General features: G+C 46.9%; 2 protein-coding genes across 3 annotated transcripts in view; both read right to left on the minus strand.

Moving 5' to 3' along the window:
• UGP2 (UDP-glucose pyrophosphorylase 2) overlaps positions 1-3,249 on the minus strand; it is a 41,517-nt gene extending 38,268 nt beyond the window's left edge. Inside the window, exon 1 of one of the 2 annotated variants that reach the window (XM_008172375.4) lies at positions 2,955-3,249. Coding sequence is in view for 1 of the 2 variants with exons in the window: in XM_005287209.5 (XP_005287266.1) it covers positions 1,543-1,558 (16 nt within the window). In the remaining variant the exon portion in view is untranslated. Of the gene's footprint in view, positions 1-1,542; positions 2,826-2,954 lie in introns of those variants that run through there. The other variant, XM_005287209.5, reaches the window with a different exon arrangement.
• Positions 3,250-20,020: 16,771 nt separating this feature from the next.
• LOC135982557 (uncharacterized) lies at positions 20,021-22,722 on the minus strand. The gene is made up of 2 exons (XM_065589706.1): positions 21,585-22,722; positions 20,021-20,590 (listed from the first exon to the last, which is right to left on the minus strand). Exons 1-2 carry the CDS (start codon positions 22,159-22,161, stop codon positions 20,115-20,117), a joined length of 1,053 nt encoding a protein of 350 aa, XP_065445778.1. The 5' UTR covers positions 22,162-22,722; the 3' UTR covers positions 20,021-20,114.
• Positions 22,723-24,656: the final 1,934 nt, after the last annotated feature.

Consider the following 24,656-nt stretch of genomic DNA (forward strand, 5'->3'; position numbering starts at 1 on the left):
CACAGGATGAGACTTTAGTAATGTGCATTCTCTAATATACTAAAGTAATTTGTATTAGTTCATTCCATCTTTTTAGAAGCCTTCCATATCCACCCACTCCTCTCAACCATCTTCTTTGATTTTCTTTTTTATATTGCTAAAAAGAACCTGTGTTTTAAGGATGTAAGCGGACATTCCACTCATTATAAGATATATGAAGCCATTCTGCTCAGGCTAATACTTTATGTGTACAAGCTAAGAAGCAGTTTTGCTATTAACACATAGCCAGTTTAGATTTTAAGGTGAGACATAAATGGATTTCTAAGCCTAGTGATGATATTATCATAGTGAAAAATATCATTTGACATTAGCAGTGCAGACTAAATTTCCAAGTGTTTTAATATTGATTTAAATGGCAGGAAAAAATGTAAATACTCTGTCAAATTCTAGGCAAATAGTTTTTGAAACCTGTTTATAGTCTTACAGAGGTTTCTAAAGTTGTCAGTTTCATAAATGATACCACTTTTCTGCAAGATGGCCACCTCCACCAGTAGCCAGAGAAATGCCAATTGTAATTTTAAGACATATTTTAAAAAGAGATACATTTTGCAGTTTATTAATGGTGAAAAGTGGCTTATCTCAGTAATTCTCTGACTGCTGACTTGAGGAAAACGGCTGTAGGTTTCCCCCTTTAATTCATCACATTCTGCTCAGATGTCACAGGGTGACTGCAAACAGTAGATCCATTTACATAGTAAGTGTTCTGCAATGCCTAGGCACACATGCAGAGTTAATAAGACTTGTTTTCAAAGCCAAATTTTTACTCAGTCTTCTCTACTACACATTTATACATACATCCAGAAGATAGGGTTATCACTACTACCCTTACTATAGGGAGGGTTATTTTGTTGACAGGCCCGAATATGCTATGTACATAAAGCACAGACATTCGATTTGTTTTTATTTTCAAAAATCTTAAGAATCAGTTCAAAGGAGGAAAAAATGCAACAGCAATGCGAAGTAATTTCGCCTCCTAAAGTGACCACTTCTGGTCTAGTCCCTTGTTTCGCAATAAATGAATCGGAAACTCTGACCACGTATACGCACAGAGCGAGGAGACGGCCAGAGCCTACCCGAACCTCCAAAAAAGGAGAACAGACACACAAGCTCAGTGCCTCCCCCCCTTAAATAAATGAAGGGGAGACATTTGAGCATTGCGATAATCCTCTGTGGACCCCAGATCTCGTCTGTTATTCACTACAGATACAGCGGCAGCTGCCTCAACCCGGTTTGACTGTCGCTGCAGTAAAACGGAAAAGAAACATACACAGATAAGTGAGCCCAGCCAGGACAGAATGGCAGGCCCCTATCGTCAAATTTAGCAATCAAATTAACACCACCGCCACCAAAATCTTGCAAAGGGTAACTCTGGAACCGATCAAACTGACGCGTCCAAGCCCCCACCAACTATGCTGCCAGGACTACAGGAAGCTATTGAAAAAATAAATCAGCCAACATGCAGAGCTGAAGCCGCTCAGAAAAAATAAAAGCACACCCACTTACCTTGTGCAAGTGACATTTTCCCGTTCTTTAATAAAATAAATATTTTCCTTTTATAAATAGAGAATGTACCAAAACTACACTATAAACGCCAGGCGAGGCAATTTTCCCCTTGTCGCCACCTTGTGTAGTAGAAGACGTTTCCCTGTCTGGTTTAGTCAACCAGTTATATAGTATCAATAATTTTAAAGGGTATTTAATCACTCCCTTGGGGGAAGAAAAATCCCACCAGAGAAGCCGCCCACACACGCAAAAAGAAAAATAATGAAGGAACTGGGGGAGATTTTTCCTCCGCTCGGTTCCTCCCAGCTCCTTCCTACACTTGTCCCCTGGAATAGCTGGCTCTTAGTCTTGGACAAAATGGTTAAAGGTAAACGCACAAGAATTTAAATTTCATCAATGAGAGAGGCGGATCTAATGCCTCTCCGCTTCACCACCCCGCCCCTCCCGCCCCCCGAGGGCAGGACTGCAGCAGGAATGGGGCGGCCCCTGGCTCCGGCTGTTGCTTCCCCCCCTGGGAACTCGCTCCAGCCGCCTTCCAATAGCAGGTTCCCCAGGAAACCCCCAGCAAACAGCGGCAGCTGCTCCTGATTCCGCCAAGGAGCCGCCCCCCCTCCCCACGTTAGCGGGAAGGCTCCTTCCATTTACTGGCCGAACTCCCCGCCGGTCCCCACACCCCGGTACGCCGCGGTGTGGGGCTGCTCGTGGCTGGTGGGTCTGGGGCTCCTCCCCAGCCCATCGTTTCGGTGACACCGAGCGCGCCTAGGCTGGGCTGTGCCTGTCCTTTTGCCCTAAAGCACGGGGAGTGGGGGGGCCTCACGTATCTCAATGCTCGGCCAGCCGAAGGGTGTGTGTCCTCAGCCGCCCGCTGCAGGGGCAGAACAGTGGGGTGGCTTCCTCAGCCAGCCCCCCCCTCGTGCCAGCTTCCTGGGGGGGCCACAGGGCCGGGCCCCCCGGAGCAGCTTTGGGGGAGAAGAGAGGGAAATGGGGGGTATCCGCAGCTGTCCCCCCTCCCCGCCAGCTGTGTGTGTGGGGGGAAATCCTGCCTGGCTCCTGGCCCGCCTTCACACGTGCCCCCCACCCCCGCGCTGTGCGGCTCCCCAGGCGCAGCACAGGGGACTCGGCTCCCGCCTAACTCCACCTCCCCAGCCCGGCAGGGAGGAGCGCGCTGCGGCGAGGGTCACACCCGGAAACAGCCGCACGGCGGCGGCGGGCTGGGCTGGGCGGGGGGAGGCAGCCGGCCACACGGGGACACGCTCGGTGCAGCCTCTTCCTGGTCCCCTGACAGAGGAGGCGGGCGCGGGCACGGACCCTCCCCCACCAGGATTACGTCACGTGTCCCCCGGTCCCAGAGCGGCGCCCCCCACAATGACCCCGGGGGGCGCAGCAGCCCCGAAGCCAGCCGAGATACCCACCTAGTTGCGGCAAAGCGGGGGCGGGGCGGGGGCTAGCGCTCAGCCTATGGCGACGCCCTGAGTGGCGTATTGCACAAGAGGGGGTCTCGCTCCGGGGGGGGGGGAGGGGAGACAACGCCTCACTTGCGCCGGCCGGCTCCTGGCGCCGCTGCCAAGCGGAAGTTCCGCCTCCGGGTCCGGCCCAGGTTGGCCGCTCCTCGCACGGTACAGGCCGCGTCGGCCGCCAATCAGAGCGCGGGGGAGGTAGCGGGACACAGGTCCGCGCTGTACCTGGCGGGAGCTTGTGTGTCGGGCCGCGCGCGAGGGGCCCCGCCGCGCGCCTGATTGTGCGTGTCACGCGCCAGCAACTGAAGCCGGCGGGGCTGGGGTAGGCGAGACAGGAAAGGGCAAAACCCCGGCTGTGGGGGTGGTTGAGAAGCGGGGGTCACACGGGGCATCCCCGCGCCACGGCTTGTGAATTGGGCGGGACCAACACCGCGATGACGATGGGTGTCAGAGACAAGCCAGGGCCGCACCTGGGTGCGTGCACAGGGGGAGGCGGCGGTGTCACTGAGCAAGATTCATTAATGTGGGCTCAGGACAGCACTGAGGGATACGGTAGCAACTACTAGGGACAGTTCACAGGCGTGGGGTAAATGATCGGATGAGTATAAACAAAGTTCTCTGCAGCCTCCATTTCAAGCTTTAACATTTCTAATGTAAGTGATTTATAGGCATTAACAGCTGACCATGCCCCATATGCAAATTTCTTGAGCATTGCGTTGCTTTATCACCAGCTTGCATCACTGTGTGAGATGTTGCTATAGCAGGGCTTGGCAACCTTTCAGAAGTGGTGTGCTGAGTCTTCATTTATTCACTCTAATTTAAGGTTTCGCATGCCGGTAATACATTTTAACATTTTTAGAAGGTCTCTTTCTACAAGTCTATAATATATAACTAAACTATTGTTGTATGTAAAGTAAATAAGGTTTTTAAACTGTTTAAGAAGCTTCACTTAAAATTAAATTAAAATGCAGAGCTCCCCGGAGGCCAGGACCCAGGCAGTGTGAGTGCCACTGAAAATCAGCTTGCATGCCGCCTTCGGCACGCGTGCCATAGGTTGCCTACCCCTGTGCTATAGCAAATCATAGTTGTGTTGCATCAGAGCATCACCATCTTTCAATGGGACCTTTGCCCAAGGAAGGGTTCCATGTTTGAGCCAGAGTTTGTATGACTTGAGAGTGAATGCATAGATGTAGTAAATGAATATTCATGTTGACAAATGTGCTATATGTAGGACCAAATCTGATGACTTTTGAGGTGTCATATGGGATCACTAAGAGTTTGAGAAGTTCTGGTCCAACAAGGTAAATCACCTGGAGTTATCCTGGACAACCACACCATCAGTTAGCCATAACACTGTATTCTGAATGATTTATCAACTTAGTTCAACAAAAAATTAGTTGTATAGGAATAGCTTTATCTATATTATGTATCATCACTGGAGGAATGTATTTATATCATCTGCAAAAGAATGAACTAAAGGGACCTACTGTTACCACAGGCAGGGGAGTAGAGGGTTTTTAATCTAATGTGGTAAAGTCCTGTGCTGCTCCAGCATTGCTACTTATGTAGGAGCTGTCTAGTAATTGTCTTGTCTGCAGTGTCTAGATCATCTTCACCACACAATCTGTCATAGCACCATTTGGGTAGTCATTCTGCCAATTAGCGGTAGAATATGTGGGTGCTTGGCAGTACTAAAACATGTTCCAACCAGTATATCCCTTTGTAATGACATATACAGGAGACTTTATCAAAGGTCCAGTAGAATAATTAACTTGCATCTATCCTTGATAAAGATCTTTGGGCCAAAACTTTGGCTCTTGATTATATGTAATAAAGGTAACATAATAGAGCATATGCTTTCTACAGCAGAGGAAGTCTATATTTTAACCATCTCTCCACTGTTACAAAATAATTCAACTATATTGGATATGTATATGAATAATTGAGACTACTAGCTCTTATTTTACTGATATCTACAGTTTAAAGGAAGAAACATCTGACTGCAAGTACACTACCAATCAACTATTTCATTACAAGAGATCCACAAATCTGGGGCTTTCTCACTTTTATAAAATGATGAATCTTGAAACTCAGCTTACAGAAAATTTAATAAAAATCAAGGAAATCACATCTACATCAATCCAATTTTCTGTTTTCTGCTGTCTGTCATTTTTAGGTCTTTTGCACTTATTTTAAAAGCAGTTATACATTTGGCTCTTAGACTGAGAGGAAGTGTAAAAGGACACAAGCTAGATTTTCAAGTGTTATGAATCAGTATAGCTCCACGGCCCACAGTATTCACGAATGAAATCCCCAGTTTAGAAGTTCACTTCCACACTGTATATGTGAAGCATTTTGAAACACCTGTTTCAATCCATGTAGTAAATAATACACCTGTATAAAAATGTAACACTGAAGTTTAACTTTTTGATAGTTAAAATGTGAAACACTCATAGGGGAGCGTGAATATAGACTTCTGATGCTGTAATTATATACGCAGGTAGTATGTGTAGGTGCTGTGTTTTATACGTTTGTTCTGATTTCTGTAAAAATTTTACTGCAAACTAAAAAAATGAATTAATCAGCGTTAATTGTCATTTGTACCCACTAACCAACTTCTGGGAGCTGTTCTACACAGAAATACTTTTAATTGTTAAATATTTACTTTGCTTCCTGTGCAATCCTTCTGGCATTCCTTGGTTTGCTAAATCTATCACAGAGTATAACATTCTATTACATCACAGATACCACAATTTACATAATATGAAATTCTAAAAAATAATTGTAATTTTTATTTGATTTGTTCATGTGATATGACAAAGACAAGTTTATCTTAAATTAGTTTTAAGATATACATGATGCAATAGACCTCATCCAAATGTCCACTGGAATCAATGAGAAGACTCCCACTGACTTCAAAAGACATTGGATTGGTCCCAGTATGTTTCTTATATATTGCAATGAAACGTGGTATGCTGAGTCTTCATTTCTTCACTCTAATTTAAGGTTTCATGTGCCAGTAATACATTTTAACGTTTTTAGAAGATCTCTCTCTATAAGTCTATATTACATAACTAAACTATTGTTGTATGTAAAGTAAATAAGGTTTTTAAAATGTTTAAGAAGATTCATTTCAAATTAAAATGCAGAGCACCCTGGACCGGTGGCCAGGACCCGGGCAGTGTGAGTGCCATTGAAAATCAGCTTGTGTGCCGCCTTTGGCATGCGTGTCAGAGGTTGCCTGCCCCGGTATAGAGTCTGCCTTAAGTACAACCTTTTTGCCAGATAATTCAGATAAAAGAAAACAGTAAATGTAGTAAAATAATTCATTAGTGGCTCTAGCAATGAGGAATTGTATATCAACTTTGTAGAGCTACCATTCCAAGCTCTGCTAGATGGGGAGATCCTGCTACAACCAGCTAAGTGGAATATGGACAACAGTGGCCCAGTCTAGTGAACTCAGTGCCATTTAATCCACAGGAGAGGAGACTGAAAGTGAACTTCTGACTTTCAGCCTGATGGAGACATGACATTTAGAAGCAGCTTGGTGAGAAGACCATGCTGACATAACATTTCCTCCTCACCAGGGGATGCAGATGGTAGCAGAAACAATAACTGGGGATTAGAGCTCATTCACCACAGAGTTAGGAACAGACTCTAAGACTTGGTATAAAAATGGATTCTATCAAAGCTTTGCAATTCTGGCACTGGATTTTTAGCTCTGTACCAGATATGGTTTTGCATGCATGAGAAGAAAGGAATCAAAGATGGGAAACTGATGCTTGAAGAACAAAATTACCGTGACACCTTTGGCTAATCATGCATTTGTTAAATGACACCAAAAGGAGGATATTTGTGTACCTGCTTTCAATGAAGCTAATTTTAAGTATGTGTTTCATAAGTGGAAATTTCTCCCTGCTCCTTATCATGCATGTTAGCCTAGAAAAAAAATATTGTACAGTGATAAATCTACAAAATAGGGGTAGGCAAATGTTAAGCTAAACTATTTAGAGTACTATAGAGTGCTTGTGATGAATCAGAGAAACTGCCCCACCAGCATACCAGGGAGTAAAGAGAGCCTTTGGACCCAGCTAGCCCGGCTGCATTATACCTGCAGCCAATGCGAAGCCTGGAGGGAGGGGGGGGGGAGAAAGGGGCCTGACTTTGGGCCTGACTGGTGAAGAGGCAGGAGCTAGCTGCCTCCCTACTTCAGGGGAAGGATCACTAACTAGTCCAGGGGCCGGCAACGTTCGGCACGCGGCTTGCCAGGGTAAGCACCCTGGCGGGCCGGGCCACTTTTATTTACCTGCTGACGTGGCAGGTTTGGCCGATCGCGGGGCAGCAAGAAGCCACGACCAGAACATCGCTCACCCGCGCCGCTTCTCGCCGCCCCCATTGGTCCAGGACAGTGAACCGCGGCCAGTGGGGGCCGCAATCGGCCGAACCTGCCGCGTCAGCAGGTAAATAAAACTGGCCCGGCCCGCCAGTGTGCTTACCCTGGCAAGCCGCATGCCGAACGTTGCCGACCCCTGAACTGGTCTGTCAGCCAAGGCAGCACCTGGGAGTAAGCACTGTCTCTCCAGTGAAGGGACGGGAGACTGTGAGGGAGACCTAAAAGCCTCCAGCACCTGAGGTAACTAAGGCCTTGTCTACACTGCCACTTTACAGCGCTGAAACTTTTTTGCTCAGGGGTGTGAAAAAAAAACACACCCCTGAGCGATGCAAGTTTCAGCACCGTAAAGTGGCAGTGTAGACAGTGTTACAGCACTGGGAGTCATGCTCCCAGCGCTGATAGCTACTCCCCTCATTGGGTGTGGCTTTTTTTCCTGAAATGTCTGTTTGGTTTTGCTTCGCTCACTTTGGATATGTCTTCACTACCAATGTTAAAGCGTCCCAGCGCTGGAGCCGCGACTACACAGCCACATTAAAGCGCTGCCGTGGCAGCGCTTTAACATTGGTAGTGAAGACATACTCAAAGTGAGTGAAGCAAAACTGAACAGACATTATAGGAAGTAACCCAGGACAGTGAATTTAGACTCCCTACTGGGAGGCATCCCCCTCTTCAGGGGTTGATGCACACTGGCCCCTGGGCTTGGACCCAGTGGTGAGGGAGGGCATGAGTCCTATCCCCCTCCGCCTTAAAGACTGAGGCTCCTCAACCAATCAGGAGCCAAAAAAAAAAAAAAAAACCAAGTGCTCTAACCACTAGGCTGCCCAGCCCTCCAATCCCCTTGCTATAGTACTTCTCCCCATGTCATCTAGGAATAGCCAGGCACAGCTAATAAAAGACAAAAACACCATATCACCTGTGAGCAAACACTTTTCACAAAGCAATTGCTCTGTATCAGTCCTCACCCTCAAAGGAAACCTACACAACACTTTCAAAAGATGAGCCTGAGATCTTAAATTTATAACTTCGCAAGACTCTAGAAATCAGGGACTGCATAAAGACTCTGGATTTATAGCTTATTACAACAATCTGTAACCCACTAACAATACCCACAGCTGCTTCCCCACCCTTTTCCTCCCTATGATTGGAAGGGTGTTAATAGGCCATTTCACCTTGAATGGTCACCGTGAAATATGTGTTAACTGCTTATGGTAAATAATCTGTTCAAACCTTGTATTTAGCAGTGACAGTTTGAGTAGTCCCAGACCTGAAGAAAATCTTCATGTAGCTCTAAAGCTTGTTGGTCCAATAAAAGATATTACCTCATCCATTTTGTCTCTAATATCCTGGGACCAACATGGCTATGCCACTGCATACTGATAGAAAGTGGCACTTCCACCATGAGGAAATTTCAGATGTACATAAGAACTTCAGGCAACCAGACTTGAAAATTCTGCCCATCATTGTTTTGTTCCATCAAGTTACTGCACAAAAAGAATTAACAGCTGAAGCTAGAGATGCAGGTGCAAGTGAAGTGGTTTGACCAGTAAAGGATTCTCCCAGGATGTACATACATATGGTCCCTTTGAGTTACTTGCTGCAGTCTGTTTTGATTTTGTCCTGAGGACCATGGGAAGGGTAGTCACTAACAAAAAAAAATTACTATGTTTAAGGGTATGTCTATACTTACCTCCGGGTTCGGCGGTAAGCAATCGATCTTCTGGGATTGATTTATCGCGTCTTGTCTAGACGCGATAAATCAATCCCGGAAGTGCTCGCCATCGACGCCGGTACTCCTGCTCCGCGAGAGGAGTACGTGGAGTCGACGGGAGCCTGCCTGCCACGTGTGGACCCACGGTAAGTACTTTGTAGTTCGAACTAAGGTACTTCGACTTAAGCTACGTTATTCACGTAGCTGAAGTTGCGTATCTTAGTTCGAACTGGGGGGTTAGTGTGGACCAGCCCTAAGTGATTGAACTTCTTTCACTTGATACTGGAATACTCTATCAAGTCATGTCACTGGTCATTGAGCCTGGTGATGCTTACAAGAAAATCTCATTGAATTCCAAGAGTAGAATCCTGGTCACTCAGTAGCAGGTGCTGAGGGAATTGTGTATTGTTCTATGGAAGAGAAAATCTTGCTTAAAATGGGATAAATGTTTGTATCGTCATTCTAATAATGCACAAAGCCCCTAGCCACTTGGATGCTATTACAGAGTCTTACAATAAAGTTTTAAAAAAATTAAAGCACAATCATCTTAATTTGAGATGCCACGTCTCTTGTGGTAACATGTTAAAAAAAATTTTCCACTGTAGATTGCATCACACTTCTGTTTTTCCACTGAATTCTGATGTATGAATCACAATGTGATTGTAATGCTGATGACCTGCACTTACTTTTCACAGCTCAAAATAAGTATTCTTAACAATGAGGAACTTTACACTTACCCAATCCATGAGGACATGGAAAACTCAGAAGTTGTTGCAACAGAGGGAAAGGGAGTTGGGACTGAACTTTATTGAGAAACATTCAATCTGTGTATTGTTACACTTTTTAAGCTGAATGGTTAGCCAAACATTTGGTGCCTAGTAGGTTGTTCTAGTTAGGAGGAAAAATTCATGACAGTCATGTATTTCTTTATTGCAGTCTTGTTTATTTATAAAGACTGTGCAAAGTCTGGTGGCTGTGAACACAGGGGGAATCAAACAGAAACATCTTCTTTTGCTGACAGCACCAAGAATGCTCTTTTCAGCCTCTCCCCAAACCCAGAAACTTCACAGGTTTCTGCCAGGGTCAGACACAGCTTTCAGCTGCTCCTTCAGGCTGTCTGTGTGGCTGTCTGGGGTCCTCTGCGTTCTGCAAACACACACCCCTAGCCCAGACACAGCAAAGCCCCACTATCCACTCAGTCCAAAATTCCTGGGCAGGTTCACATACCCCTTTTGTCTTAGATGGGGACATGTGATTAACTTAGTTATGATAACTGAAGGATAGGTTCTCAGCCATCAATCTCAAGAAGTGTTTGTGATCCATGCAGTCACTAGTACCTCTCGGCATAACAGTACTAGTAAGAGTCAAGGAGAGGTTTATCACTGAAGCAGTGCCATGTACAAGTTTAGCACATGTACACAACCTTCTAGTAAAAAAAAAAAACCCCAAAACCAGCAACAAATTTGTTGGAGGTAGCTAACAGCGCACACAGGTTCAGAGTTGCAGGACAATGGAGGTAGATTCAGATGTACAGGACAAGTATAAACATCTGTGCCATATACAGCCTATCCACAAGTCTGTATTTGGTGGACAAATCTAACTCATCAAGAATAAACCCTAGCCCCCTCCATAAGCACTTAGGGCCCGAACACACTGGAACAGGTGTAGCTGCACTGCATGGATAGGAGTGCTGCAGAATGCTAGGAGTCCATATTTCCATATCCCAGGATTGGGGATCGATCCAAGATACGCAACTTCAGCTACACGAATAGCGCAGCTGAAGTCGAAGTATCTTGGATCAAATTACCTGGGGTCCAGATGGCGCAGGATCGATGGCTGCGGCTCCCCCGTCGATTGCGCTACCGCCGCTCACTCTGGTGGAGTTCCGGAGTCGACAGTGAGCGTGTTCGGGGATCGCTATATCGCGTCTTAATGAGACATGATAGATCGATCCCAGATAAATCGATTGCTACCCGCGGATACGGCGGGTAGTGAAGACGTACCCGGAGACTCCTTCCAGGATGCTGTGGAAGGCGTCTACAGACCTGCCAAGTGTCACACATCTTATATCACATGTATTTGGTAGGTCTGTTATGTTTACCTGCATCTCAGGCAAAAATTCTTGTGCAGTTTGTGTGTGTGTTTGTGTGTCAGCATGACAGTCTCCCTCACAAATTACCCTGTAACTTAGGGGAATATGCATTGAACTACAAGCCAGGAGACCAACCATTTGTTCAGGCATTTGAATTAAATAAGTATCCACAGAAATAAATGAAAAACCCAAAAGTTTTAAAAGTCAGAATTAAAGCCAGCTTTTGCTTCAAAGATACCTGATGTCATAATCTTACTAATTCTCTAGTCATTCTTACTATACCAGGAAAAAACAGGCTAGACTAGCCTTGAATTTCTAATGTAAAAAACAAGCTTTTTAGCTACAACGTTCTTTTACAACTGTTTTGGTAATTTAGCAACCTGGGGCAAAATCTCCTCAGAACGTAGGTCTACACTACCTGCCTGAATCGGCGGGTAGAAATCGATCTCTCGGGGATCGAATTATCGCATCTCGTCGGGACGCGACAATCGATCCCCGAATCGACGCTCTTACTCCACCAGCGGAGGTGGTAGTAAGCGCCATCGACGGGGAGCCGCGGAGGTCAATTTTGCCGCCGTCCTCACAGCGGGGTAAGTCGGCTCCGATACGTCGAATTCAGCTACGCTATTCGCTCCTTCTGACTTAAGTAGAAGTTGTACTCACTTAATTCAGAGCAGAATTTTGCCCCTTTAACTTTAAGAAAATGTAATTTTTATCTGTGAATGTAAAGAGGCCCGAATCCTCCTGACGTCAATGGGAGTTTTGCCACTGAGTTTAAAGGAAATAGGAGCACAACCCAGGTATTCATTGGCCTCACCTTACGGAAACTTTTCTCTGAATCTCTCACACACGTGCCTTTTAAAAGGATGCAGGTTTTTTTCCCTGTTGTTAATTGTGTAATGGTGTGTGAAGCTGACTCTTTGTTTGCAAAGCTACTTTCAGCTTCTAAGGTGCCATTATTATGTTTCTCACTGTTTGCACACTTGACCAGGTAGATTAACCCTTTACTTCTGGCTGTTTCTACTTCAGGCAATAAATTTTTGTTGGAGTCATGATGTGAGCCATTCAAGGGGTAAAATGTCATGCGGAAATTTCTATCCACAAAAAGGCTGATGAAGGCACCAGAATAATTCAGCATCTATTTTTAGCTTGTCTGGTTGTGTTAATTTTTCAGTGCCTGGTGTCTTTCAGAGCATGGCCAGCATGTGATCCTAGGAAAAAAACTGCAAGTCCTCCTGCTTCTAGCACTCCCATTAAAGTAATGGGCCCTCGGAGTGTTGGGTCTTGGCATTCCAGAGGCGGAAGCAGAATTTCTATAGACCCTGTTATATGAATAGTTTCTCAGCAAACTGAAGGTCTTTTATCAGATCTAATTAGCCCAAATTGGCTTTTGATTTTGTTGTAGGAAGAGAAGTCCCCAGGCCAATGTCTATATCAAAAGGCAGATAAGTTTTGCCTTTATTACTTTTCAATCTTAGAGTTCTTTTGCATTTACTACTGACCTTATTCCCACCATTATTATTAGGAGCAAGTCAGGTGTTAGCTTTCCATTTAGCTCAGCCATAAAAATTCTTGGCAAACAATGTTGCCTTCTGGGACTGGGAGCAAATTCTTTTGTATGGACATTGGAGGAAAAAAACTTGTTATGGCTGTTTGAAAATTATATATATAGGAGAATTAACATTTCCAATTTTTCCACAAACTCAATAAAGGCTTTGATTTTGTAAACCAAACTTTCACATTTCACCAGTCAGTGATGTGACCAGTGTCTGTCTGGATAGATAACCACAGAAACAATGGAGCTATTTCAGGTGGTAAGACAGACAGGCTTACTATGAAAAGTTCATAAGTATTGTTAAAAGGTGGGCTTTAAGCATATACACCAACACCAAAGGGAAGAACTGTAAGGGCCCAATCCAGCTTCCGTCAAAGTCAAAGTAAAGATTCCTGAAAAATTACTGTAAATGTGACAAGAGAAAACTGCAAGTAAAGTCTGCTGAACCGACTTTGGTTTTGGTACATTTACTTTCCTCCACTCAGGAAGGAATGCAGGAATTTGTAATCTTGGATCCACATTCATTCCTAAATATAACACCCTTTCTTTTGCAAAACAGAACACGAAAGGCTTTTAAATGTTCTTAAATTCCCTTGCTTATCTCTTGCTATTTCACTCCCTAGAGTGCTGTTCTTTCTTCCTCTAAAAAAAATCAACCCCCAATGGTTTCTTCAGGCACTCTTGCCTTGGCTACACCGGCAATTCACAGTGCTGCACTTGCTGCGCTCAGGGGTGTGAAACCCCCCCCCCCCCGAGTGCAGCGCTGTAAAGCACCAGTGTAATCAGCACCTGCAGTGCTGCACGCTCGCTCGCAGTGCTGCACGCTCGCTCGCAGTGCTGCAAGCTATTCCCCTCAGAGAGTTGGAGTACTTGCAACGCTGCAAGAGAGCTCTCACAGCGCTGGCAGCGCGACTACACTCGCGGCAGTGCTGTGAATCTGCAAGTGTACCCAAGGCCTTAGGCCTTGTCTACACTGCCACTTTACAGCACTGCAACTTTCTTGCTCAGGGGTGTGAAAGAACACCCGCCCCGAGCACTGCAAGTTTTAGCACTGTGAAGTGGCAATGTAGACACTGCACCAGCGCTGGGCTGGTAGCTACTCCCCTCTTGGGGGGGGGGGGGGGTTTACAGCGCTCAGCGAGCTCTCTCCCAGCCCTGGTGCCGCGACTACACAGCCACATTGCTAGTGAAGACATTGCTAGTTCTAAACACTGCATACTAGGATAAATGATTGCAGTAACCTGGTCACCAAATAGTCCATAGGCTGATGTATTTGTACAAAATGTCCACTGAACAATTTTGAATAACAAATACAATTGTGACCAGGGGCGGCTCCAGGCACCAGCACACCAAGCGCGTGCCCGGGGCGGCAGCCTACCGGCCGCCGTGCAGGCAGCAGTCAGGCTGCCTTCGGCGGCATGCCTGCAGGAGGTCCGCCAGTCCCGCGGTTTCAGCGGCAATTCGGCGGCGGGTACGCCAAAGGCGCGGGACCGGCGGACCTCCAGCAGGCATGCCGCTGAATCCGCGTTACCAGCGGACCTGCCGAAGGCATGCCGCCGAAGGCCACCTGACTGCCGTGCTTGGGGCGGCAAAATACATAGAGCCACCCCTGATTGTGACATGTTCATGGACAATTTACAAACAGAACAAAAAGCTAAATTTGACAGCTAAATTGGTAACAATAAATAACTTGACCAGCCCTTGTCAGACCAAACTGGACATTGTAACAGTGTGCTCTTCCTTGGGGCACATGTGCATGTCCCAGCACACCTGTGTTGGACCACAGCCCTTTAAGAATAGGTATCCCAGGACTTGTAGTTCTTCTGGCGGGGCTGGAGTTACCAATTAAGCACATGACCAGGAAAGGTTAGGGATCATGTAACTTTATGGCAGATGGTGACTCTATAAGAGGAAGTTGGGGTATGGGGTTCAGTCTGTGAAAGTTTGGGTTGCTTTTAGGATGTAGAATTGGGTAAGAGGCCTGGGAGATAACTGGATGCAGCCTGGAGGGAAGGTCTCTAGCAGTAGAGGCCAGTTGAGGTAAGTACTGTAGTCCCAGTGGAAAGGGAGTTGGAATGGATGCCGTGGGGCTTGGGATAAGGAGGCCTAAGAAAGGAACCAGAGAAGAAGACAGACAGCTGTGTGGAGAAGAGTGAAGGAGAGTGCTTTGGGTGAAGGGTTTCAGTGTTCAGGTTTTTGAGTTGGAGCTCAGAGCTGAGTTCCTCTACACCTCAACTGGGCCTCCAGGAGGGGTGAGCTGAAAGAAGGGCAAAAGACTACTGCATCAGAAGGCCTGAGGAAAGGGGTGGGAAAGGGACTATGGAGTCCCTAGGAGGTGAGCTGTAAAGAGCATTAAGGACTACTGGATCAGGAGAGGGTTGCAAGAGAGACTCCGGTTTTTGACTTTGTTGATCCCAAAAGGGGATGGTTTGGCTAGAGGACAAACGCCAAATTACTCATCCACTGTGGACTAGGAGAATATGGACTAGTGAAGGGGGAAAGTCTTCACCAGAGAGAAACCAAGGCAGCAGTGGTGCCTCCCTGCCAGGGAAAGAGATGCTGCACTTACAGACATTCAAATCTTTTGATGATGTGATCTACTCAGGCTTCTGGATTGTTACATGGTAACAAGACAGCAAGCTCCTAACAACATATCCATGATGATTGTTTTATATGTGTGGTTTTTTTCCTTATAGTGTACCTCTATACACAGAAAACATGATGGAACAGGATTTCTTCTATATGGCATCGAAGGAACAAGTAACTAAGAACTGAGAATACAACTAAATCTGTCTGTTAGAAATCTAATGCCTGGTTAATAATAATAAAATAATAATAATAATAATGATGTGACTTGTCATACAAACTTGAACAGGCTGATTGCCAGGCGTTTATAATCCATGCTGCTGACATCATCTGAAAATATGGTCTGGCACTGCCCTTCTCCCCTGTCCCCAGTCTCAAAAATACCATAGTTGCATATCTGCTACACATTACTAGCCAGACAAAAGGACCTGTTCATGATCAATAGCTGTATTTCTGTCTATAGCAATATAGAGGCCTAGAGCAAAGCCTAAGTAAATGAGTTTATCAGAGAGGTGCTCTTCAGGAGACATAGTGAATAGAATCTGTGGAGCTCTAAGAGAGCTGCTCTGTGACCATGTCTGCTGCTGCTTTACCCTCTCCCCACATGCAGGGGGATTTACCTGTGTGAAGCAGTCACTGATACACTGGCACCCCTGGCCTCTCCTCCATCACAACCCAAACCCCGTCTCTCATGACTGTGGATGGAGCCACTGTGGAACACAGCCCTAGGAAGCATAGGCCCCCACATAGGTACTCTGGGACCTCATCACCCTCTCCCCCAAATCAAAGTGCATCAGTTCCAGTGCCATTTGGGTCCTGTCACCACAGAACAGAAGGGGTTGTCTGTCCCGCATAGTGATTAACAAAACCAGGGTTGTTTTTTAATCTTTGACATCATGGTTAAACTTTTACTACCCAATGGCGAAACAGAAGCTGCCGATACAATTTGGTTTTGTAGAAAAGGCTGTCTCACAAAGATTTCAGAAAGTCAAGGGCAGTCTTGCATGTGCACTGCAGTGCTCAGTGTACCTTCAAAAAGGTGCTGGCATCAACTGATTAGAGAAGATAATCAATGAAGACAAACTCCATGGAAGATAGATATTCATATTTCAGGAGTTGGTTCATTTTGTTCCTTTTTAATATATTTATTTCCTTAAAAGGGGCTAGATTGTGCCTCTAGGCACAGCCCTGAGCAGTGGGTGGTGCATAAACTGGGAGGCATAATAATAAATTAATGGATATATCCTATCTCCTTGCACTGAAAGGGACCTTGAAAGGTCATTGAGTCCAGCCCCCTGCCTTCACTAGCAGGACCAAGTACTGATTTTGCCCCAAATCCCTAAGTGGCCCCCTCAAGGATTGAGCTCACAACCCTGGGTTTAGCAGGCTAGTGCTCAAACCACTGAGCTATCCCTCCCCCCATAGTGCCTTTGAGTTACAGTTTCCTCCCTGTGTCCTCCTTTGCTCTTGTGGCAGTCATAATTTGCTGCTGACTGTGACCAGTGTAAAATTATGCACCCCTACTATGCCGGCATGGCTGAGTTGGCCAGTATGTGGGGGTCAGAAGGGGTGTAGGCCGAGCCAAGGCATCACTGCTCCCCGCTCTGCTGATCCAGCAGGCACTACACACCCAGAATCCAGGTGTGGGTAGCCTAGGTGGGTGGGTAGGAGTGGTTCTTACCCTCTGTACTAACGTGTAATCCAGTTCACAATCTAGCCCCATGTCTCAGACTATTTATAGAGGGGTAAAGTACAAATAAGGAAGGAAATGCTGCTCAACCAGTGCTTTGAGTTGAGTAATTTGTTGCTGGATGACTGTGCAAGCCAAAACTAAAAGGAGGTAACAGTGATGGTGGGTTGCCTAGCTCTCCAACAGGGGATGCTATCAACCTTTCCCCCCATTTATTGTAGTTTCTTTGTACAATAAGACTAATATATTTTTAAAGTATATTATCGCAGAAGATATTACAATATGTTCAGCTGTTCAGAATCTGCCTCAAATTAAAACTCCCCAATTTACTTGCATCTCAGTAGGCCATTCTCATTCTCTGAGCAGTTTACTGCAAGGTTACAGAACAATGCATTCTGGGAGGTCACAAACAGCGGAGCATTGCTGGCTGGCATAGCTGAGGCCCCAGTTCTGGACAGCATGTAAACACGTCTTAGCTTTAAAATGACTTCAGTGTGACTGAACAGGGACTCTTTCCTGAACTAGGACCTTTAAAAGGGAGGATGGGTGGAGTTGAGTGTAAAATAATTTATATGTTCCTGCCTCCTCTTATCCTTGGGGGCAGGAACATATAAATCCTATTCTGCATTTAATTGTAAGGTTAACTTGATTTCACCTTTAAGACTGCAGCTTGTTCTTAGGCCTTGTCTACACTACGAGAGTAGTTCGATTTTACTTGCATCGAATTTTTGTAATCGATATTGCAAATTCGAACGTGTGTGTCCACACTAAGGACAGTAATTCGACTTTGTGCGTCCACACTAATGGTGAAAGCGTCGACATTCGAAGCGGTGCACTGTGGTCAGCTATCCCACAGTTCCCGCAGTCCCCTCTGCCCATTGGAATTCTGGGTGTAGCCGGCAATGCCTTCTGGGTAACAAAATGTGTCGAGGGTGCTTTTGGGTAACTGTCGTCATCCGTCCATCACTCCTGCCCTCCCTCCCTGAAAGCGCCGGCGGGAAATCATTTCGCGCACTTTTCCAGTCATTGACAGCGCGGACGCCACAGCACTGCGAGCATGGAGCACGCTGCGACCATCGCTGCAGTTGTGGCCGCTCTCAACGCCTCGCAGCTTATCATACAGGTTTCCCTGAGGCAGATGCAGAAAAGTCAGGCAAGGAGGCTACGGCACCGCGGTGATGTCCTGAAGTCTGAGAGTAGCACGGACCTGTCAGAAAGCAGGGGACCCAGCGCCGAGGACATCGCGGTGGCAATGGGTCATGTTGATGCCGTGGAACGGCGATTCTGGGCACGGGAAACAAGCACTGAGTGGTGGGACCGCATAGTGCTGCAGGTCTGGGATGAATCCCAGTGGCTGCGAAACTTTCGCATGCGGAAGGGAACTTTCCTTGAACTTTGTGAGTTGCTGTCCCCTGCCCTGAAGCGCAGTGACACCCGGTTGCGAGCTGCACTGAGTGTACAGAAGCGAGTGGCCATAGCCCTCTGGAAGCTTGCAACGCCAGACAGCTACCGGTCAGTCGCGAACCAGTTTGGGGTGGGCAAATCTACCGTGGGGGTTGTTGTGATGCAAGTAGCCAAGGCAATCGTTGATGTACTGCTGCCAAAGGTAGTGACCCTGGGAAACGTGGAGGCGATCATAGATGGCTTCGCAGCGATGGGATTCCCAAACTGCGGTGGGGCCATAGATGGAACTCACATCCCTATCCTGGCACCGGACCACCAGGCCACCCAGTACATTAACCGAAAGGGCTACTTTTCCATGGTGCTGCAAGCACTGGTGGACCACAGGGGACGTTTTACCAACATCTACGTGGGATGGCCGGGCAAGGTTCATGACGCTCGTGTTTTCAGGAACTCTGGTCTGTTTAGACGGCTGCAACAAGGTATTTACTTCCCGGACCACAAAATAACTGTTGGGGATGTGGAGATGCCTATAGTCATCCTCGGGGACCCAGCCTACCCGCTAATGCCCTGGCTCATGAAGCCCTATACTGGCGCCCTGGACACTGAAAAAGAACTCTTCAACTACCGGCTGAGCAAGTGCAGAATGGTGGTGGAGTGTGCTTTTGGCCGTCTCAAGGGGAGATGGAGAAGCTTACTGACTCGCTGTGATCTCAGCGAAACCAATATCCCCATTGTTATAGCAGCTTGCTGTGTGCTCCACAATCTCTGTGAGAGCAAGGGGGAGACCTTTATGGCGGGGTGGGAGGTTGAGGAAAATAGCCTGGCTGCTGATTACTCACAGCCAGACAGCCGGGCGATTAGAAGAGACCAGCGGGACGCGCTGTGCATCCGGGAGGCTTTGAAAGCAAAGTTCCTCAGTGAGCAGGGTAACCTGTGACTTTAAAGTTTGTGTACTGAGAAGCTAAACCTGCCCCCGTTTCTTTACCCAGGTAATGTTGACTATCCTATCCAGTTACATACCCCCTTCACCCCCCTTCCAACACACGTTGCGAAATAAAAATAGTTCAACTTTGTTAAAGCACACCGTTTTCTTTAATACTGTTTTCGCGGGAATTTTTTAAAACTGGGACGCAGACTGTGGTGCGGAGCGGGTGTAGTGTAGTGACGCGAATGCAGCTTCTAAACTCAAGGATTGACAGGCTCCGCTGCAGTGGGATGGTTGTTTCAACGGAGCCTGTCACCCCTCCTGATCGGGACTGTGTGTATGGGGGGGTCTATGTGACTTTGTGGCAGGGGGAGGACGGTTACAGATCCCCTGCTGTGTGGCTCTGTGATCCTGCCTAAGGACCGCCGCTTAAGATCTGTAACTGCCCTCCCCTGCCACAAAGTCACAGAGCAACCCACCCCCCACCACATAACATGAAAACAACCTCCCAGACTAACCAGGGTAACTAGTCACTGCATCACTGCACTGTGTATGTGCCCTGCTGCTGTGCCTGCCCCCGACTATGTACCCTGCCAAAGGTGACTGTCCTGTCCAATTACCAACCCCCTTTCCCATCCTCCTCCAAAAGAACATGATTGAAACAGTAGTTTACAGAAACATATTTTTTATTATCAACTACACATGGCATTGGGAGGTGAAACTTGGACGGGGGCTTGTGTCAGGCGGGAAGGAAAGAACTGTTCAAATTTTGGGAAATGAGAGCCTTCTGCTACTAGAGCTCTCTGCAGGGGTGGAGTGAGAGTTAGCAGGGACTCTGCCGCCTCTCCTTCTTTGCACTTTGGGTGAGGTGGGTATGGGACTTGGTGGCAGGGGAGGGCGGTTATAGATGGACTGCAGCGGGGCTCTGTCCTCCTGCCTCCGTTCCTGCAGAACATCCACAAGGCGCCGGAGCGTGTCCGTTTGCTCCCTCAGTAGTCCAAGCAGCGTTTGAGTCGCCTGCTGGTCTTCCTGCCGCCACCTCTCCTCCCGATCCATGTTGGCTTGGTGCATTCGGGTCAAGTTCTCCCGCCACTGGGTCTGCTGTGCTGCCTGGGCTTGGGAACAGGCCATAAGCTCAGAGAACATGTCCTCCCGTGTCCTCCTCTTCCTACGCCTAATCCGCGCTAGCCTCTGGGAGTGTGATTCCAGGCTAGGTTGTGAGACAGTCACAGATGGGGCTGTGGAAATGGGAAAAAGGGAGTGAATTCCTCAGAAAGAAAAATGTAGTTGTGAACAAAGAACATAGTCTTTCTCTGTGAACAAGACCATGCACAGCACCTATCACATGCGCACTCAGCACAAGGTCGAATTTTCGGCCTTCGCATTCAGTGCCTGGGGTCTTGCACAGCACATTTGAGAAGCGGGGCAGCACAACGGAATTTCTGTTGCAGGCAGACATGGTAAGCCGTACACTTGTGGCAGTTTAAAACTTTTAGATTACCACTGGCCTCATTTCACATTTAAAGCTATGTCAGTTCCTGCAGCCAGCAATCCGGCAAGCGGGAACTCTGCCCCTGTCCCACCCCCTCGCGGCTGTCCCCGGGAACGATCCCTTTCGGCTGCCCCTCTCCCGCCTCCACCGCGTGGCTAAAAACCAGCGGTTACAGTTCTGTCAAGGAACGGGAAAGCAGTCCCAACACTAACATTCCCCTACCTAATTAAAAGCAGGTCACCATGGGCGACATCACCCTGATGAGGATCTCTGAGAGCGACAGACAGAGAATGCTCCGGGAAAGCCTCCAAAGACCAGGGCCGTATGCCGCCCTGCTATGCAGAGCAATGATTCCCGAGTACGTGATAGTCTCGTGGCGCGGCAACGTCTCGTACTTCGGAGGACCCAATAAGGCCGCTCTCCCCAGGAACCTCATGGAACGGCTTTCAAGTTACCTCCAGGAGAGCTTCGTGGAGATATCCCAGGAGGACTACTGCTCTATCCCCGGACATATAGACCGCATTTTACTGTAGCTGCAGTAGCAGGGAATAAACAGTAGAGCGGCTTGTGCAGGACAATCACTGAAAACCGGACATTGCTAGATTTTTTTTCAAAACTTGCACTGCCCATGACTAAACCGTTAAGCGCATAGGGCACACTAATCATGAACAACCCATTCTTTAAATTGTTAATATTCCTGTTTTGTTAAAAATAAATGTTTAGATGTTTACAACACTTACTGGCTGATCCTTCACCAGATTCTGTGTCCGGGGTAACGGCTGGGGACGCTTCGTAGGGGATCTCTGTAAGGGTGATGAAGAGATCCTGGCTGTCGGGGAAATCAGCGTTGTGAGCGCTGCCGACTGCCTCGCCCTCCTCATCTCCTTCCTCATCTTCCACGTCCCCTAACATGTCCGAGGAACCGGCCGTGGACACTACCCCATCCTCAGAGTCCACGGTCACTGGTGGGGTAGTGGTGGCGGCCGCACCGAGGATGGAATGCAGTGCCTCATAGAAACGGGATGTCTGGGGATGGGATCCGGAGCGTCCGTTTGCCTCTTTGGTCTTCTGGTAGCCTTGTCTCAGCTCCTTGATTTTCACGCGGCACTGCGTTGCATCCCGGCTGTATCCTCTCTCTGCCATGTCTTTAGAGATCTTGTCGTAGATCTTTGCATTCCGTCTTTTGGATCGCAGCTCGGAAAGCACGGACTCATCGCCCCACACAGCGATGAGATCCAAGACTTCCCGATCAGTCCATGCTGGGGCCCTCTTTCTATTCACAGACTGCACGGCCATCACTGCTGGAGAGCTCTGCATCGTTGCCAGTGCTGCTGTGCTCGCCACGATGTCCAGACAGGAAATGAGATTCAAACTGGCCAGACAGGAAAAGGAATTCCAATTCAAATTTTCCCGGGGCTTTTCCTGTGTGGCTGGTCAGAGCATACGAGCTCGCACTGCTGTCCAGAGCGTCAACAGAGTGGTGCACTGTGGGATAGCTCCCGGAGCTATTAGCGTCGATTTCCATCCACACCTAGCCTAATTCGACATGGCCATGTCGAATTTGGCGCTACTCCCCTCGTCGGGGAGGAGTACAGAAGTCGAATTAAAGAGACCTCTATGTCGAACTAAATAGCATCGCAGTGTGGACGGGTGCAGGGTTAATTCGATGTAACGGCGCTAACTTCGACATAAACGCCTAGTGTAGACCAGGCCTCAGTCTGGTTATTCAGTCGTATAGAAGTTACTGAAACAGACTGATAACCCCTATGTGCAATCAAAGGTCTAAATTCAAAATAGTGATTACAAAGTCTGATTATCATGATTTACTGTATGTCTAGAATATCCTCACAAGGTAGAAGAAAGAAAAACAAGGTTACACGGTGAAGAGTAAGTAATACCGCCAAGGAATTTGGCTGGAAAGCTGCCCCAGCCGGCACATCCTCCTCCACCACCCCGGGTGGGGGTTCTTGCTCAGTTAAAAGAACATTGAAGAAAGCATCTACAAATACTGTGGGCCAAATTCTCTTCTGGAGTAAACAGGGGCAGAGAGTTTGGCCCTATATGTTTAGTATAAGTAGGAAGAATTGTTTTTTTTTACTTAATACAAAGATTCCGAAGTTGGGCCAAAGAAATCCTTGGTGAGGTGAGTGGGTTACAGAAGGATGCATTTGTCCCATTATGATTATCTGCCTATCTTGATCATCTCAGAGTTGAACAGCACATCCAAAACTTACTACAAAGAATCATCTTTCCACATATTCTGTATATGTATATATAGAGCTGCAGCTGGCAACAAGAAGGGATAAACATATACCTCTTTATGCAATCTATAGGTACCCAATCACAAAGTTTTCTCAATTTTTACTCAGTCCTTACTCTGGCAAAGGTCCTCCGAAGCTACTGAGATTGATTCTCGTTTACATACAAACCGTAATGCTCAGTTCCACATGTGAATGCGGTGGCAGGATAAAGGGGACTTAGTGTGGGAGTAAATTATATTTACACATACTTTGTGGCCACTTTTCTCTGCTTGAGTGTTGCAAACTAGCCTTCGCGTCAATGAGAACTGGGCCCAATGGGACTGGTTTTGTGCCATCCTCCCAGAAATATAGCTCCATATATTCTTCATGCTTCGGCACATCACCAGGAGTGAAATTCACCCTGTACAAAGAGCCAGCACATGTCTATGCACCATGTCTCTCTGGATATTCTTTTGACAGCTTAAGTGGGACCAAAGTGGTGCCTAGACTACTGCAGGCTTTCTGTGTGGGGCTGCACTACAGAGGACAATAGGTAGTATCTGCATGGGGTGAGATTCACCTCAGAGGAGGCAAGGCTTGAGTAATAGTTGTGTTAGCCAAATATTCACATTATTCTATGAAATAGGCACGTCTTGAGAAAAAGTATTCTCTGGAAGCCACTGTCCCACAAGTACCCTTCGATTAGCTTTTTCTCCATGTCCCTGAATATTTAATCCAGCATTTTCCCCCCATGGTTGTGCTGGCAGAGTCTCAAAGGTAGGTGTGGCTTAGGCAAAACCTTCACAATATAGGCCAAACATGCATTTTATGTTGTTCAGTTTAAAGTGTGGACCTTGGGACATATTTCTCAGTATATGACACTATAAGAAGCCCTGGTCAGTGTTCCCCTCTTATTTTCCCAGATGAGTAGATCCACATGCTGCAGTTGTCAGCCATTGATCATGATATCACACATACACCACCCCCAAATCACCTCTATATTTCTATGGAGAGATATCACAACACACACTAGTCCATGGCAAGCAGAGGGTGTAGAATTCCCCCATGTGGCCTTCCTAGGGCTGACCTATTTTTCCTTCCCCTCTCCTTATGCAATGGAACCAAGGAGAATTTGGCATGAATGGGACCTTCTCCACCTAGAGAGGAGGAGGGCATGATTTGTCCAATTTATAATACAATTAGAAGGTCCCACACAGGAATCACATGATTGCTGGCCTTTTTCTGACGTGTCATCTTTGGGAAACATGGATATGCTGTATATTTATACCTGCTTACTGTATTTTCCACTCCATGCATCTGATGCAGTGGGTTATGTCCCACGAAAGCTTATGCCAAATAAATTTGTTAGTTTCTACGGTGCCAGAAGGACTCCTCGTTGTCTTTACTGTTGGGGAACAAACTTTCAGATTATAATGATCAAGGTATTTCAGGACAAACAAATATACGATTTGTTGGGATGATAGTATCTATTCTAAAATTGAATAGTATCTAAAAAGCATGTTGTCTGTTTTGCAACTAGAACTAGGTACATATTTAAACTATCCCCAGATA

Source organism: Chrysemys picta, chromosome 3 (genome assembly GCF_011386835.1).
Source record: "Chrysemys picta bellii isolate R12L10 chromosome 3, ASM1138683v2, whole genome shotgun sequence".
Classification (NCBI taxonomy): domain Eukaryota; kingdom Metazoa; phylum Chordata; order Testudines; family Emydidae; genus Chrysemys; species Chrysemys picta.